This window comes from Notothenia coriiceps, unplaced genomic scaffold, assembly GCF_000735185.1.
Source record: "Notothenia coriiceps isolate Sejong01 unplaced genomic scaffold, NC01 NC01_scaffold00037244, whole genome shotgun sequence".
Classification (NCBI taxonomy): Eukaryota; Metazoa; Chordata; class Actinopteri; order Perciformes; family Nototheniidae; genus Notothenia; species Notothenia coriiceps.
In genome coordinates, this window is record NW_011369945.1 from 19,757,814 (window position 1) to 19,772,972 (window position 15,159).

The 15,159-nt window shown below is 41.6% G+C and overlaps 1 protein-coding gene and 1 long non-coding RNA gene across 2 annotated transcripts; one reads left to right on the plus strand and one right to left on the minus strand.

The window, feature by feature from the left end:
• Positions 1-1,704: 1,704 nt before the first annotated feature.
• On the plus strand, positions 1,705-2,825 carry LOC104964931 (uncharacterized). The gene is made up of 3 exons (XR_800484.1): positions 1,705-1,763; positions 1,900-2,161; positions 2,558-2,825. It is a non-coding gene; the product is annotated as an uncharacterized lncRNA (long non-coding RNA).
• A 2,640-nt stretch (positions 2,826-5,465) lies between these two features.
• mafba (MAF bZIP transcription factor Ba) lies at positions 5,466-9,223 on the minus strand. The gene has a single exon (XM_010793844.1). The coding sequence runs from the start codon at positions 8,761-8,763 to the stop codon at positions 7,570-7,572; it is 1,194 nt and encodes a 397-aa protein (XP_010792146.1). The 5' UTR covers positions 8,764-9,223; the 3' UTR covers positions 5,466-7,569.
• Between the last annotated feature and the right edge of the window lie 5,936 nt (positions 9,224-15,159).

Genomic DNA, 15,159 nt, shown 5'->3' on the forward strand with positions numbered 1-15,159 from the left:
ATCCTACTCTGGTAGTAGAGCGCTGTTCTGCTCTTTTTATTTTTTGATGTTTTTCCATAGTGTCTCTTGCCTCCAAACCACTTACAGATGTTGGCAACGGGGAGCGTTGTGGCAACTCCAAACGAGGAAATCTAAATAGAGATCAGGCTGTAAAAAAGAAAAAAGAAGAAGGCCAGGAGAAAGAGAAAACAAGGGGGAAAGCTAGAGAGCAAATGCAAGAATGGGGTGAGCATTTGTGTGGAATAAGAAGAGAGGGAAAAAATATATACTTTCTGTGCATGTAAGAACACTGATTTTATTTGAGGGCAACTTTTATTGTTTTGTCAGTAAAACTTGGGTTCAAACTCTTTATTTGGTTTTTCAATCCAGAGTTTCATCCTCTGTTTAATTTCCCAAAGAACAAACAAATATAAGCAGACATATATACATTTGTCTTGTGAGATATCTGTGATCTTGAGAAGGAAAATAAAAGACACATCCTCTAACAGGAATAGATGTGCTTTTACAGTTAGGTTTCCCTTTTTTATTTTTTATTAAATAGCAGTCTACAGTTTATACGAATTACACCCACCAATTGTAATTTATCAAGGCAGTCTAGAAAGCAGTTTTTTTTAGTTTTGAACGCAGACTTGGCCTGCCTCTTTGATAGTAGCTCTATGTTCCCTCCCTCCACCTGTTCTTCAGGAAGTAGCCTCTGGATCAGAGAGGAAATGTGTTGAAACGCCACAACCGGCTCCGAGCTGCGAGTCAGAGGTCACTACAGCTAATGCTTCTTATGTCCAGACACCTCCTAGGAAGAGAGTACAGCGAGAGAGAGAGAGAGAGAGAGAGAGAGAGAGGGAGGTGGCAGCGTGTTTGCAGTCATGCCACTCCCTGAGCGGTGATTGTAAAGATGAGTGACCTGTCTCCCCCATCTCTCCTCTCCCCCCCTCCCTCTTCTTCCTCTCTCCCCCTGCACTTTATTTATTAATGGATCCATTCAATTATTTACTTCACATCTTAGGGCGACAACAGGCCAGAGCACATTACACAGGGTGGAGATGATACAGCAGACAGCACTGCTCAGGTACTTGGTGGAGTTAATTGGCTGGTGGGATATACATCCAGCATGTAGTGGTGAATAGAACATGTATCTTTATAGTTAACTATTAACCAAAAGCATTTGATTTGGAATTTCTTAATTTTATCTAATTTAATTTTAAAAAACTCATTAATTTGATTAATCATTTAGTCTATTAAATGTCTGGAATGTTGTTGACTGAGCAGTCAAAATTGTAGAGATATTACATTTTGATGATATGAAACACAAAACTTTACCAAACTCCTTTTTTTGTTGTGCCAAACAAAAATGTTAGCTAATGTTTCTCTAAATTACTAGAATGATTGTACAACTAGAGTCTACAAATAAGTCGTCGACATACTTAGCGTAAAATGCACTGTAATATATTGAAATTCCAAAATGTATATAAAATAGTTATAATTAGATTCTCCTCTATCAACTGCTCTAGTAGAATGCTACTTACACATTAATGCATCAGAAATGATAATCCAATAATATAATTGTTGCTACTTACTAAATAAAGGTTTTTGCATTGTGTGTACTTTTACTATACTTAAATAATACTTATATGTTTCCTTTGGTGAATTTGCCTGCAATATAAGTGGCTGTACTGAATTGCTGCTTTAACTTATTTGGATTTTCAGTGACAGCCGGCAGTGCTTAAACAGCAGCAGGCGCCTTTGACATGTCCTGATGAAATACGGTCTGTATACCTTTAAAAGTGTGCGGGGTGGGGGGACATTATAACGTCCTGTTTGCAGTAGAGGTTGATGGTTCAAACGTATCATTGACCGCTCGGTGTCTGCTCTTATCTTATCCCCCTGCCCTTATCCCTGCAGCGGCCAGACATGGATCAATCCCACCAGGAATTGGGTTTCACATCCCGGAAGCAGAGATGTACACATGGGTCACTTTCATCGACTCTCTGCGGCCATGGCCATAGGTATCCATCATACAGACCATTGACTGGTTGTGACCATGAAGGTACAGATTCATCACGGAGAGAGGCTGCGGTGGACGAGGTCAGCGGAAAGCAGCGACTGCTTCTCGTCTGCAACCATGTGGAAATGGAGCCTTTTGAGATATTTTCAAAATGATGACGTAATTACAGTATAACATGCAGTTAGAAGAAAAAGTTACTGATGAGCATTTATGTGGACATTTATATTTTATGATATGGACAAATTTCCCAACTCAAAATCAAGTATGCAAAACAAAATATTGAATAACACATTTTAATCAAAGTACATGTCAGTGTGTCTTTTTGTTTATATGCATGCGTATCTTTGTGAACAGCAGCATTTTAATGGCCACTGACTGATAGAAAATAGATTTTTGTCCGCCTGTTTAACTTTGCCAATCTGTGTTTTATTCTAAGAATGAAGTGATTGTTAGTTTGTGATTCTTTAAGATTGTGCGTCTTGGTGTATTTGTGTGTGTGTAAAAGGCTGAGGATAAATAACGCAGTGATGTCGTCTTGATCTGAACTCCACACAGGGCTGGGCTTGGCTGAGGATTGAAGGAGAGAAGATGAAGGGAAGGATGATGGAGAGCTGGATGAGGGAGAGACGAGAAAAAGAAGATGGTGAAGATTGATTTTCATTGACTTGGTTCCAGCGCACTGACAACTGTGAGATTCCAATAACCAGCCTGAAACACTTGCATACACACTGCAGAGATATGGTGAATAGTTGGGGAATATTAGTAGCCTACAAGATTGAAGCTGGTCAGATTACGAACGAGTAAATGAAAACAGAATGAGGCGGAGAAGTGTGTGTGTGTGTGTGTGTGTGTGTGTGTGTGTGTGTGTGTGTGTGTGTGTGTGTGTGTGTGTGTGTGTGTGTGTGTGTGTGTGTGTGTGTGTGTGTGTGTGTGTGTGTGTGTGTGTGTGTGTGTGTGTGTGTGTGTGTGTGTGTGTGTCGGGGAAAGCCTGCTTTAATTCCCCGGGAAATCATCGTGATTTAGAGTAACAGGGAATTCACTTCCAATGAAAGTCAATGGGCCGCTGGTGTGGCAGTGGGCTGCACTGCTTGTGTGTGCGCATGCATATGTATCTCATCTGTTTGTGTGTGTGTGAACAATATAACTAAATGGAGTTGAATCTAAATGTAATTATATCAACACTATAACGCAGTAGGAGTTTGAGCCCTATAGAAGCTGTTTGTTCATTTAAAATAACCATGAATAGAGGAAATGCAGTGGTATACGTACAAATCACCTTACACTCTTTAACAAATTATGCAAGATGCAATTGAGTGTGTCAGTGTTTCAGGTCTGGATGTATAGAGCATGCAAGAAATGTTCACACACTTCAGAGGCTTTACAATACCTGCAGCAGGGCAGAGACTGATGCTCAGAGAGTTTACAAGCCGTTGACCTGCTGTAGCTGAGTGTATCTTGAAAACAACGTTGGGTCCAGAGCTGCCGTGCCGTGCCGGGGCTCTTCTCATCACTGCTGCTGATGTGAGGAGCTGGAGGAGGAGGCTGGCAGAGCCGGCTGAATGCAGATAGGATCTCTGTGGGGGGGCGTGAATGTGCGATCGGAGACTAAAATCATTACAGCACGCCTGGTCACTGTGTCCTTGGCTCTTCCGCTGAGCTGATGCTGATGTTTTTCTCTATTTCCCGCTCTGCCTCTTTTTCCCCTACTTTTTGTGTCCCTCTCTTTTTCCTCCCACTTACAATGTATCCAGCATTACACATCATGAGCTTTAAATAATGATTTCTCACAAATGTTTTATATACTTCCTATAGGTAAAAATCCGTCCAAAAGTTTAATTTTGCAGCTCTAATTCATGAAAGTCAGCAATGACGGAATTTGTGTTAATGTGGTCGATATGTATTGATGTATTAATCAGTTTGTCAATAAAACAAAATTAGGATTCAATTTGTTTAAGTGGTTGATATGAATCTATTTATTTGAGAGTTTAATCATGATGGAGGGTTAAAATGAATTGGGATAGCTTTCTTTTTTACATTTGATAGAAATTATGGTTTGGTTATATGTTCTTTTCTCTGGTAATTGCTTTCAGGCTCCACTTTTTGCTCTGGGACTCCAGCTGAGTGTCGACATGTTTGTTTAGTTCAGAATTCTTGGAAGAATAAGATACTGTAAGTACACAAAGCCCTGTTTCCTCTCCTGTGTGTTTGACTCGCTCCTCACACTGCTGATAATATGTAGAAGGTCAAAAGAATCCCCTACAGCAAATACAAAAAAAGTAGGCCTAGTTTTTGTTATTTGGGGGTTATTATCATAACTGTAAATATAGTCCTTGTTCTCCTGGTTCACCCCAGCTGCACTCATGCCCCCAGGCTGCAGTGGCTGTCCAGAGAGAGAAAGAGGGAGAGAGAAAGAGAGGGAGGTAAAATGTAAACTAGACTTGCCTTCCTTGGGTCTCATTGGTTGATTCTCTGCCTAGCGGTTTTGTCCTTGAGAATGTGCAGACACGGGGCAGATAATGTTCTGACACCAGTAACTCTAGACCGGGACCAGATCAACACTTACTCCCTCCTACTTCTTCTACTTCTCTGCTTCTAATGTCATACTATACCGGATATGCAGATTGAGGAACGCCAGTGTTTGTTGATATGTTTTGTGTTTAAATCACGATGAAAATCTAATATAAATGCATGGACTTATTATAACCTATATGTGTGGCATATCTGCATGCAAGCATAATTAAAACAGGATACAGACTCCTGCAAGCGTGTTGACACGTGGCAATCATAAATTCCGTTAACCATAAACATATCTCCGCAGGCGCGCACGAGGGGATTATTTTGAAGCTGAGGTCTGGCTCCGCGCATCACGAGACAGGGTTGGACTTTGTGAATTTAGACAAATTGTGAAACAACCAGTCAGATTGAACCTTTTAGTTAATTCAAAGCCATGCACGACTAAACCCCCAAATTATTGCACCACTTAATGTAAATCAGAGGTTTTCATCTCTTCTCCGTTATGTTGCAAGGTCAAATATCTCCTTTTACCGTGCGCTCTTGTAACGGCGGGGTTTCTGCAGAAGTCAGCATGCCAGCAGAGGCCAGCAGCATGTATAGGAATCTCCCTGCAGCGCCACATAAACGGCCAGACCCGGTGATCTAATCACAGGAGGCCAGTGGGCTGTGGTCCAAAAATGTCCACATCATCCTCTAATCTGAAAATAAAGTAAAGGCCAAGGACAGGATGTAGAGGTCAGTGAAAATAAGTTCTTAAAAGATAAAACAATGTTCCTGTCGCTCTGGCTTTAATTTAGTATTTTTTGCAGGAAGTGAGTGTTGCTCTGGCTCTACTTTCACTGCAGTGTGTGCTTTCTGATAACTTGTAAAATGCTGTTAATGCGACTCTAATCTTGTAATTATATCGCAAATCTTTTCAATAGCAGTAGAAAAAAAGTCAGAGAGGTAATTATTGCCATTTCAATGACTTTAATAAGCAAAATAGGAAACAATTTCTTCCAAAAACAACCGAAAATAACACAAAACAGAAACCAGCCTGAATGGAACAGTTCAAATGTAAGTGTTTAACTATTATTTATACAAACAGGATTGAAAATTGATCCCCATCATCGCAAAGTACATGGAATAGGTGAAAACAAAACAACAACCCGCTGCTGCAGTTTCAATTCGATTTCAACACAGTTGAATCAGTAACAAACCAAAGATTGTTAAATGCATGACTTTTCAACAATAGTTTCAAACGCAAGCACCATGCTTATTCGATATGATCTGACAGTTTGTTAATTTAAATCATTAAAATAAAAACTTTAACTATGCATCTGGCCAGCAGAACCAGAATCATCAAATAATAATAAAACAGACATAAAACATATTACATAACATAGACATTGTTTTCATTTTGAGAATTTGCACAACCTGAATCCCCTTTTTAACTGACCGGCAGGAAAAAAATCAGGAAAACATAGAACATTAATAGTTAAACTTTGTTTAAAAAAATGCTCGCGCTATCTAAATATTAACTCTACAAAAACCCCTGACAAGTTGTTTTTTCTTAATATTTTTACAAATATAAATCATCAATATTAGGCCGAGTGATAAAATGCTACAGGTGGCCGCCAATCGGAATGAGAGGTTTTGTTTGGGTTTGATGTGGTTCGTTAAAGAGTTAATAGGAAAGGCAGAACAGCACTTTTCTGAATTAGTGGCACAAAAACCACGATGAATTACAATGAGAGAGAGCATCAACCCACTGTGTATGTGCTAAACAGTATGTAGAAAACTTGTAACCTCGCCTTTATGCGCCTATTCTGTGCAATCTGGGTCCAATAATATTGTGACCACATGTTTGTCTCCCCAGCCTCGCAGAACATGTTTCCAAATATTACTTTTAAACTTTGCACGTAGGCCTGAGTTGAATAAAACACGATATAATATCATAGTATGTCTTCCTGGAGGGAGGTCCGCACAAACTTCAAAATGAAAACTGGCAAATCATCATCTAAAAGTGCACTTGACACACAGATTTTGTTGTATTTAAATGCCACATAAGGAAATGCACTCCTCAATCAATATCCCAAATGATGAAAAACAAAATCATAAAAAATAAAGGAAATAAAAACACAAAGAAAGAAAGAAGTTCAAACCAGCCTCCTCAATCTTGTTGTGCAGTTTTTGCGGTTGCATAATATTTACAAGCCCAAAGAAACCCACACCATATGATACTGCACCGGCAGTCCTGCTGTTCTGTCCCCGCTGCATTTCTCTAAACCCCCCACACTATGGAGAAGCGCAGATCAAAAACATGCTCTTAATATACACGAGAAGATGAAAGTACAAAATAGAAATTATTACCGTACATGTCCAGCATGCAGGATTAATATTTAATGCAGATTTTTTGTTTCAATATATATTCGAATATAACCAAGCAGGCAATAAATCAATGAGATGTTGCATAAAATGTCACCTCGTGACGGGCTAGTAGACAGAAGTTAAATTTGCATAAAGTGGAGTCTTGCTTTTGGAGATTTTCTCAGATTACGGGCCCACTTGTCGAATGTGAGTCTCGTGTGTGTTGCTGGCTGCGAGGCCAGGCCTGCTTGTTGTTTCATAACAATGTCATCATTTTGGAGAACAAAATTAGGAGACAACGGCCTCGACGCCATCCCACACTACTTACAGATTATTTCAAAACTGTAGCCTCAAAGGAGGGAAAGAAATGTTCATCAGCCGATCCTCTTCTTTGAAGAAGAAAAAAAGTCTCTTCACTACAAGCAACTAATCTACAAAGATGCTGCGACTGATCAGACACTCTACGTTGCTCTTTGTATCTCAGTTGTGGATGGAGAGATGATTAAATATGAGAATACTATTCGATGGATTATTCTTCTAATATGAATATAATTGTTACTGTTATTAGTATAATCATAAACAGTATGGGAGGTGTGGACTATTTTTCGTTTGTTCAGCCAGTCAGTCTTTTGTGGAGAAAGGAAAGTTGGGGATGGAGGGGAAAGTTTGTTGTGAGGGGGTTCACAAGAAAAGGCTATGACAACTCACATGAAAAACTCTGGAGATGAAGGGTTGTCACTGGTGGAGCCAGCCTTGCGAAACCCGTTATTGGCCCCTGACCCCGAGAGTTTCTCGCACTTGAGCTTGTAGGCGTCCCTCTCCCTCGCCAGCCGGCCGATCTCTGCCTTCAGCTGCTCCACCTGGTCGATCAGCTGGGTCTTCTCGATCTCCAGCACGTGCTTCTGCTGCACCCGCTTGTACCTGCAGGACTGAGCGTAGCCCCGGTTCTTCAGGGTCCTCCGCTTCTGCTTCAGGCGGATGACCTCGTCCTTGGTGAAGCCCCGTAGGTGTCTGTTGAGCTCCCTCACCGACATGGACACCAGCTGATCGTCGGAGAAGCGGTCCTCCACGTTGAGCCCGGAGCCGTGATGCCCCCCAGACTGGCTGAGGTGGCCGTGCGAATGGTGGTGATGGTGGTGGCGGTGGTGATGGAGCGACTGGAGGGAGTCTGGGGACTCCGGGGACGGGCTGTCGGGGTCCTGGCTGTGGTGAAGGTGATGCTGGCTGTGTGGGTGGCTGTGTCCGCCCGGGTGCCCGGACAGTTCATCGGTGTGGTGCGGGATGCCCCCCGGGCCATACTGGTGATGTTGCTGCTGGCCGTGGTGACTGTGGTGGTGATGCGGGCCCCTGTAGCCCTCGAAGCCGCCTTGCTGCTGCAGCTGCTGTTGGACATGCGGAGGCGGAGGGTGGCCGATCAGGGCCTCCACCGCGTCCTCCGGGGTCAGGCTGAGGGTCTGTGGGTCTATCTGCTGTTGGTACCCGCTGTTCGGCATCCAGTACAGCTCCTCTAGGTGGCTCTTCTGCTCTGTGGGGCTGAAGCTGGGCGAGGAGGGCACCGAGCTGCAGGGTGTACTGATGGGGGTGGACGACACCGAGCCTTGCGGTTGGAGACGGGTACACTGGCGAACCCCGTTGCGATCCAGCCCGGCCAGACCTTCCTTCTTCACGTCAAACTTCATCAGGTCAAAATCGTTGACATATTCCAGAGCCAGAGGGCTGCTGGGTAGCTCCGGGCCCATGCTCATCTCTGTACTCATGCTGCGACTCTTTTGCAGATTTGCAAAGGAACTTGCGAGCGTGACCAAAACAGATTTTTTCAGCGCCTCTTCTTTCCTTTCTTGTTTCATGCAATAGTTCGTCTGGGTCCTCCACCGCTGCGCACAGACTTGCTGTAGCATGAAAAACCGTGCGATCGGTGGAAAAAAGGGAAAATGGGAAAAAAAAGTAGTGGAGGAAAACTTTCACACAAATGCTCTGCACAAGGTTTGCGTCATATAGCCTACTTCTGTTGGGATAATCTGGCAGAGAGACCAGACGAGAGGTAGAAAGCAATGCGTTTCAGGGCAAAAGTAATACCTCAGTCCCTTCAGTAGAAGTGTAATAAAACAAGAAAAAAGATAAATAATAATAATAAAGGAAATACCACTGTTCGCTGATACGGGCACCAGTCCTCGTAGCGACTTCTTGGTTGTTAGTCCTTTTTTTTCGCCAGGAAAAAATAATAGGAGCAAATAGGCAGAGTATAGGGCGTCTGATTTTCGCTGAGAAGCAGCTTTTCCAGCTCTGCACCGCAGAGATTTCAAGGCTCGCCTCTCACTTGCTCCCACTCAGTGGTATCCAGCAGACTGCGCTTGGAGCCAGCCTGCGCTTTATCCTTATAGCGCACCGTGACGTCGTGTTGAAAGGCTGGATCTGTAGCGCGCAGCTCTCCAATGGGAGCAGGACTCTGCGCTGAAATAGAGGAGGAGGAGGAAAAGAGGGGAGATGAGGGCGCACAATACAGTCTTGACAACTGCAGACAGTCAGCTGACCGACTTCCCTAAAAGCAGAAGGTGGGAGGAGAGGGAGAGAGAAATGCCTTCACTTCATGGACACGACTCCGGTGTAACGCACCTCTCCCTGTCTTATCTTGTGACAGTTTCAGATCTCAGTGAGAGCTATTTAAAAGATAAACGGGCTAAACTGCTGTTTGATATGAACATTATCTAATAGCACATACATGTTACGAAACTCGCTTAGAAAACATACGCTTTAAACTTAAAACCTTGAGAGTTTGTATAACAATTGGTAATATGGAAAATCCTGGTATTCTGGTGATAACAATTCATTGTTTGCAAACACATATTGACTTCTATCATTTTCCAGAAGAACATGTTTCTCAAAAAAACAAAAGACGATGCACATAATTCCCTTGATTTTGCCAGAATGTTATTTTCAATGAAATAGCTCGAAACAGCAGAAAAACATAAAAAGTGCATAAAAAGTGCATGCCTTCTTTTACTTATTACAACGTATTTTTGTACAAGTGTACTTGTAATTTCACAAATGATCACACCATAAGTTAGACTTTGCTAGAAAAAGATAAGGTTGAGGTGCAGGTCACCGATTGTAAGTTAAAAATATTGACCTTTCTTAACAACAAGGACACACACGTTGTGTTACTCCCCTCTTAAAGTTGCAATCACAAACACATTGTCTTTCAGTCAGATTTTGAAGCTTAGCCTTTATTAAAGCTCTAAATAAAACATCAACATATAACACTTTACAATTGTTGGCATTTGATATGTCAATATTGACTGTATTGTGTGTACCTTCCAGTTCTAAACTTCATAGATGTTTTAAATAATCCAGGCTACGATGGGACCACAGCACTCCTGTGTGTATTTGTATAACCCTGTGTTACAATCATTTTGGGTTAAGTGTATTGTTTTCTAGTGAAAGCAAAGTTGACTTTGTTCAGAGCCTGTTATTACTCCCGGATTCCCACATCAGGCTCCTCTTGGCTCGGACACTTTATTTTACACCGTGCAGCATCACAACAGGGGATCAGCAGAAAACAGGCTCAAGGCTGCCCCTGCGTGGGCAACACATGAACCGATGCTGCTGCTGACAAATATTTGTTTTATTCTGCATTTCTTCTCTGCGTTAATTGCTCATTTTAAAGGTCACACCCGGCAATTATGACTGACAACATTTAATTTATGTCATTTGAGTTTCATAAACACGTATTGTCCCTTTGTTATTAATCTCGTTGACAGTCTAACAAGTAGTTAAGCCGAAATAAAAACTATGCTCAAGGATATGAGCGTTATTATAGATTTGATTTGTATTTTAATTGCCGGACACAAAAAGTAGTGTGAGCAATTGTCTCGCTTCCCTGCAAAAATAAACTGCTTGTAAATGAGTTAATTTGAAGGATCGATTGGATTATCATTTCGTTTCCACCTCATATCCACGGTTGAGTAGGCTACAGCCGCGACCAGAGCGTATTGATCAGGCTGGATGTAAGAGGAGGCTGCCAAAGATGAGATCCGATAATGAAGGGCTTATTTGTTTGGTTTAAATTCTTAATCAGTTGGAGTTGTGCATCAGTAATGAACTCCGAATACAGTTATAAATCACATTCCTATGCTCGCTAATTTATCATATCATAAAAGTATTTAATTCCGATAATATCTAAGGATATTTTTGCTTTGAAAAAAAGTTCGACTTAAAACATATTATACACAGCTATGAATTAAAAGAGATGGGTTCAAAATAAATGAAATCATAAAATACATTCTTTAGTAATTTTAAAGACAATATTAACATTTACCTGAAGCATAGAGAGACTTGAAGAAACGAATGATTATTACTTACCAAAATGTCATCGTTAATTATTATTAATGATAGTATCGTTACTGTTGTTATTATTGCCATTATTATATTTAGTTTACATTATGTTTTAAGATTTTGGATTAATCTTAAAATATACAAAATGTGTAATTCTCTTTAAAGTTAACAAAAGTGCACTTTATTGCAACCCTGAATACATTTTTTTCCTCTTTTGATTTTTATCAAGAGAGAATTATGATTCATACTGAACCTTTCTAACATCTTATTATACCTATTTAGACAGTCACTACTTCTTATTTTTCAGCCTCAAAGCGCCTGGATATCACCCCATACTGCTGCACTTAAATACAAATTGAATCCAATTTAACTGCACAATCAAAAGCGTGCAGGTAGCATTCAAGTGAGTCATCCTCTTTTTAATTCCCTTTAACTGCAGGCGAGCTTCTCAATTCTCAGCTCCAACTTCAGAAGTGCCCTGAGCGAGTCGTGCCGTGCCGAGCCTAGCTGCTCTAAAACCCCTTCCCAGCGAGGCCGACCCCACGGCAGCCCCATTAGGTCGTAATGCTCTCTAATATAGCCCGAGTCCACCGCCTAATAGATCCAGGCAGGCCTGCCGGCGGCTCTCCCCCTTCGGTGCTAACGGGCTGTAATGGAGAGACGAGATGTAAAAAAAGCGTCCATGTCAGCAGCATATTGGTGGTTAATGATCTATTAAGTGATCCGTGTGCTTATGGACAGCGAAAAAAGTGTTGATGCTTGCTTATTCGCCCCTAATGAGAGTCCCATCCTACGGACTTTAGGAATGAATAACAGAAATTAAATCACCTTTATAATGATACGTTAACAGTTGACGCATGGAGGCTGCAGTGGCTGCAGAGCTTCCCACAGCTCACATCTCACACCTGCAACAGGCCCGCTGCTTTCACAGGAGGCCCATGGTGCTGTCTATAGGAAGAGACATGATGCCCATCACTAATATGGATCTGTATTCTGCTCCAGGACCGATCTGTGCATGTGCACTTGCTGTCTGAAAGCCTGGATGCATTGCCAAGATCGCTTTGATCTTTGGGTGCTCAAACTTCGTCTGTATGGGAGGATGCAGGGACAATGAGGAATACTTTTTTACAGTCAGAAGCAGACTCTGTGTCTAACTCTGAGGTAAACAGTTGTTTTTATTTGCTCTTCTTTTGACCGCTTGGCGTGCGTAATGATTAACTCTGTCTCTAATGGAACATTCCTGGAAATGTTGCAAAACAAAACGGAGAGTATCCGATTTGGAAGGCCGCTGACAGGGAGAGTGAGGGATGGAGATGGAGAGACGGTGCTTTCGGAAGTGTTGCTTTGATGAGCTTTGACGCAGGAGGGGAGAAAGAGACGCGCAGAGCTCGTGCAGCCACAGCTTCAACGGCCAAAAGTTTTACCCGTAACTGCTTTCATTATGCAGCAATGACAGACTTTAAAATGTATTTTAGGTTTTAATTTGGAGAACTTATGAATGTAAATGTAAACGTTCAGTTTTTCTCTATATGCGATTTACAGCTTCCTTATGATCAATGTAATTTTTTTAAACAAAAACCACCGAAATCTGTCGAAAAATGTCACGATGCTAATTCACAATTATTTAAAATTGCAGTTGAGTGTATGTTCACTTACGAACTCAAATGTTAGACCTACAACTTATTAAAAAAATATTTGTAATACTTTAACTGTATTATTCAGTTTCACAACCTGAATCCAGTTTAAACAGGTGGCTCCATTAATTAACTTACTTTGTGTTTTTGCATGAGATAATGATACCAGTGGTTATGCGCAAACACGATCCTTCACGTGATTTTTTTTTTCTTTTTTCTGTTGCATCACTAATTTAATGTCTTCCATTTACAGTTACTCTGGCATTCTTGTTTACTTCAGACTAATCGATTATCTCTGTGAAAACATGTATTATTAAGACGTGCATGTCGTCTGTGTAAACAGGCAGAGGCCAGCCACTGCAGAAAGCTCACATCACCATCAGCGATAATTGACTGAGGAGTCTTTCAGGAAAACAAGAGGTGAGATAAGTGCAAAAACTGGCAATCTCATTAATATGAAAAAGTATCGATTTAACAGTGAACATCAATTGTTTATCTGTCTGCAAAATCACTCTGCAAGCTGTCTGCCTCGGTCTTCTTTTGAAAAACATTATTCTTCACCGGTGTTATCAGAGGAGACACATTCACTATTTACTCGGTGAGAAGGTAGTTGTGTTTGCAGGGGAAATTAGATCTTATTTCTTGTGACAGGGCGCCTCTGGTGGCGCATTTACTCATTGCTAATAGTTTGATGTGTATCATCGATGACATGCAGTCTTTTTTTTACACTTTCTCCATTTAGACTGCTCCAACTACAGAACTCAGTCTTTTTTTAAATGACAGAGAGGATATACAAATGTGATGTTGAGGCCAAGGCATAATTGTAGGCCTTTTCTGAGATTAGATGTCTCTGATTGACATGTTGTAAATATAACAACAAATAAATGTCAGTACGCACTGTACTGGCTTAAACCCAAAAGAAAAAAACAATAAATCTGCCTTTTGCTGTGGTCATTTCATTAATGTAAATTGCAATGCTATGTACAATAGTTTGGCTTCCTTCCAGTTGGCTCTTTGCTGAGGTTTATGTATAACATTGGGTCTAATCATAAACTGGGGCTGTGTAACCACAAAATGTAGGCGACACCACAAGAACCAAATATCAGAGTGCAAGCATAACATAATTAAAGCCCATATTCTCTGGTCGTAACCACAATTGACATCTGTATTTTTGGGCCAATAACTGGCTACTGTAACTCAGAAACACAACTTAACTCATGATGTATTAAAAATACATAATTATGATAATGTATTTTTATGAGGAGAACCTGTTTCTTGTAAATATAGTTGGCATATGCCTTAGGTTGCCCATACAATTGTCTCCATTCTTTATGTTTTATTTTTGCTTTGCACAGAATCAGTGTTTTCTCTTAAACTCTGTCGGGGATTAACATGTCAGTGTTAAGGAGCGTCCTTTGTTCATGGCCCTCTCTAATTGTCTGCACATTGAGCTGTCAGACAATATCTCTGGCTTATATTAAACTCCCAGTTCATCTATTATTCTGGAAAATGCACGTCATATATAATGGAGTACAAAGAACACCAGTGTGTTATTAAGCTATAAGAGTCTAGAAAGGGTTTTAATAGGCCTCAAATTTTTCTGTGTAATATCTGAGAAGACTTTTTATTTTCCTGTGAGTGTTTAACGTTTAAATGTTTAGGCTAAATGTTTAGCATAGACATGTTCCCTAACTCTTCAACAGCGAGCAAAACTAACTGACCCGAGGTCAGTTTCATGCCAGTGTACAAGTGTGTGGGCGTGATTGATCTGGAGGTGGGTGGGTGCTGCAGCAGCATTTTTAGAATAAAAGACAGCATTTTTTCCTCAGACATTGTTTCTGCCTCAGTGTCCTCCTCACCCATTCCTCACCTCTTACTTTTTCTCTCCTCAGGATGACTGTGATGCTCCTACCCAACACTGTCCCTGCACACTAACATCTGGACCTGTTGTCTTTCACTGTGGATCAGAAGACGCCGCTTTTATCAAACATCTCTACTCTCCTCTCTTCCTATCCCCTTTTGTTCTTCCTCTCTCATCCCCTGTCCACCCTCCCTCGCTGGGTGACCTTCTTGCCTCCTGGCTCTCTCACCCCTCTCCTCTGGCCGTGGCCCTGCCCACCCTGGGTCATTTATCATGGGCCAGGAGGGGAGCCCCTGGGCCTGCAGGCCCCTGTCAGCCCCTGCAATCGCCTCTTTGTGGCTCCTAGCAAACAAGTGTCGGATCAGCAAAAGTCTATTAAAGCCTGGTGGGCCTTTCTCAGCCAATTGGGTTCGGGTCACTGAGCTGCTCTCCTCGCTGCTCCGAGAGCTCTTTGTGTCGCCGCCGTT

Bases quoted from the DNA above. Each gene is read 5' to 3' on its own strand.
- mafba (XM_010793844.1), bottom strand. From the start codon at position 8,763: ATGCTACAGCAAGTCTGTGCGCAGCGGTGGAGGACCCAGACGAACTAT.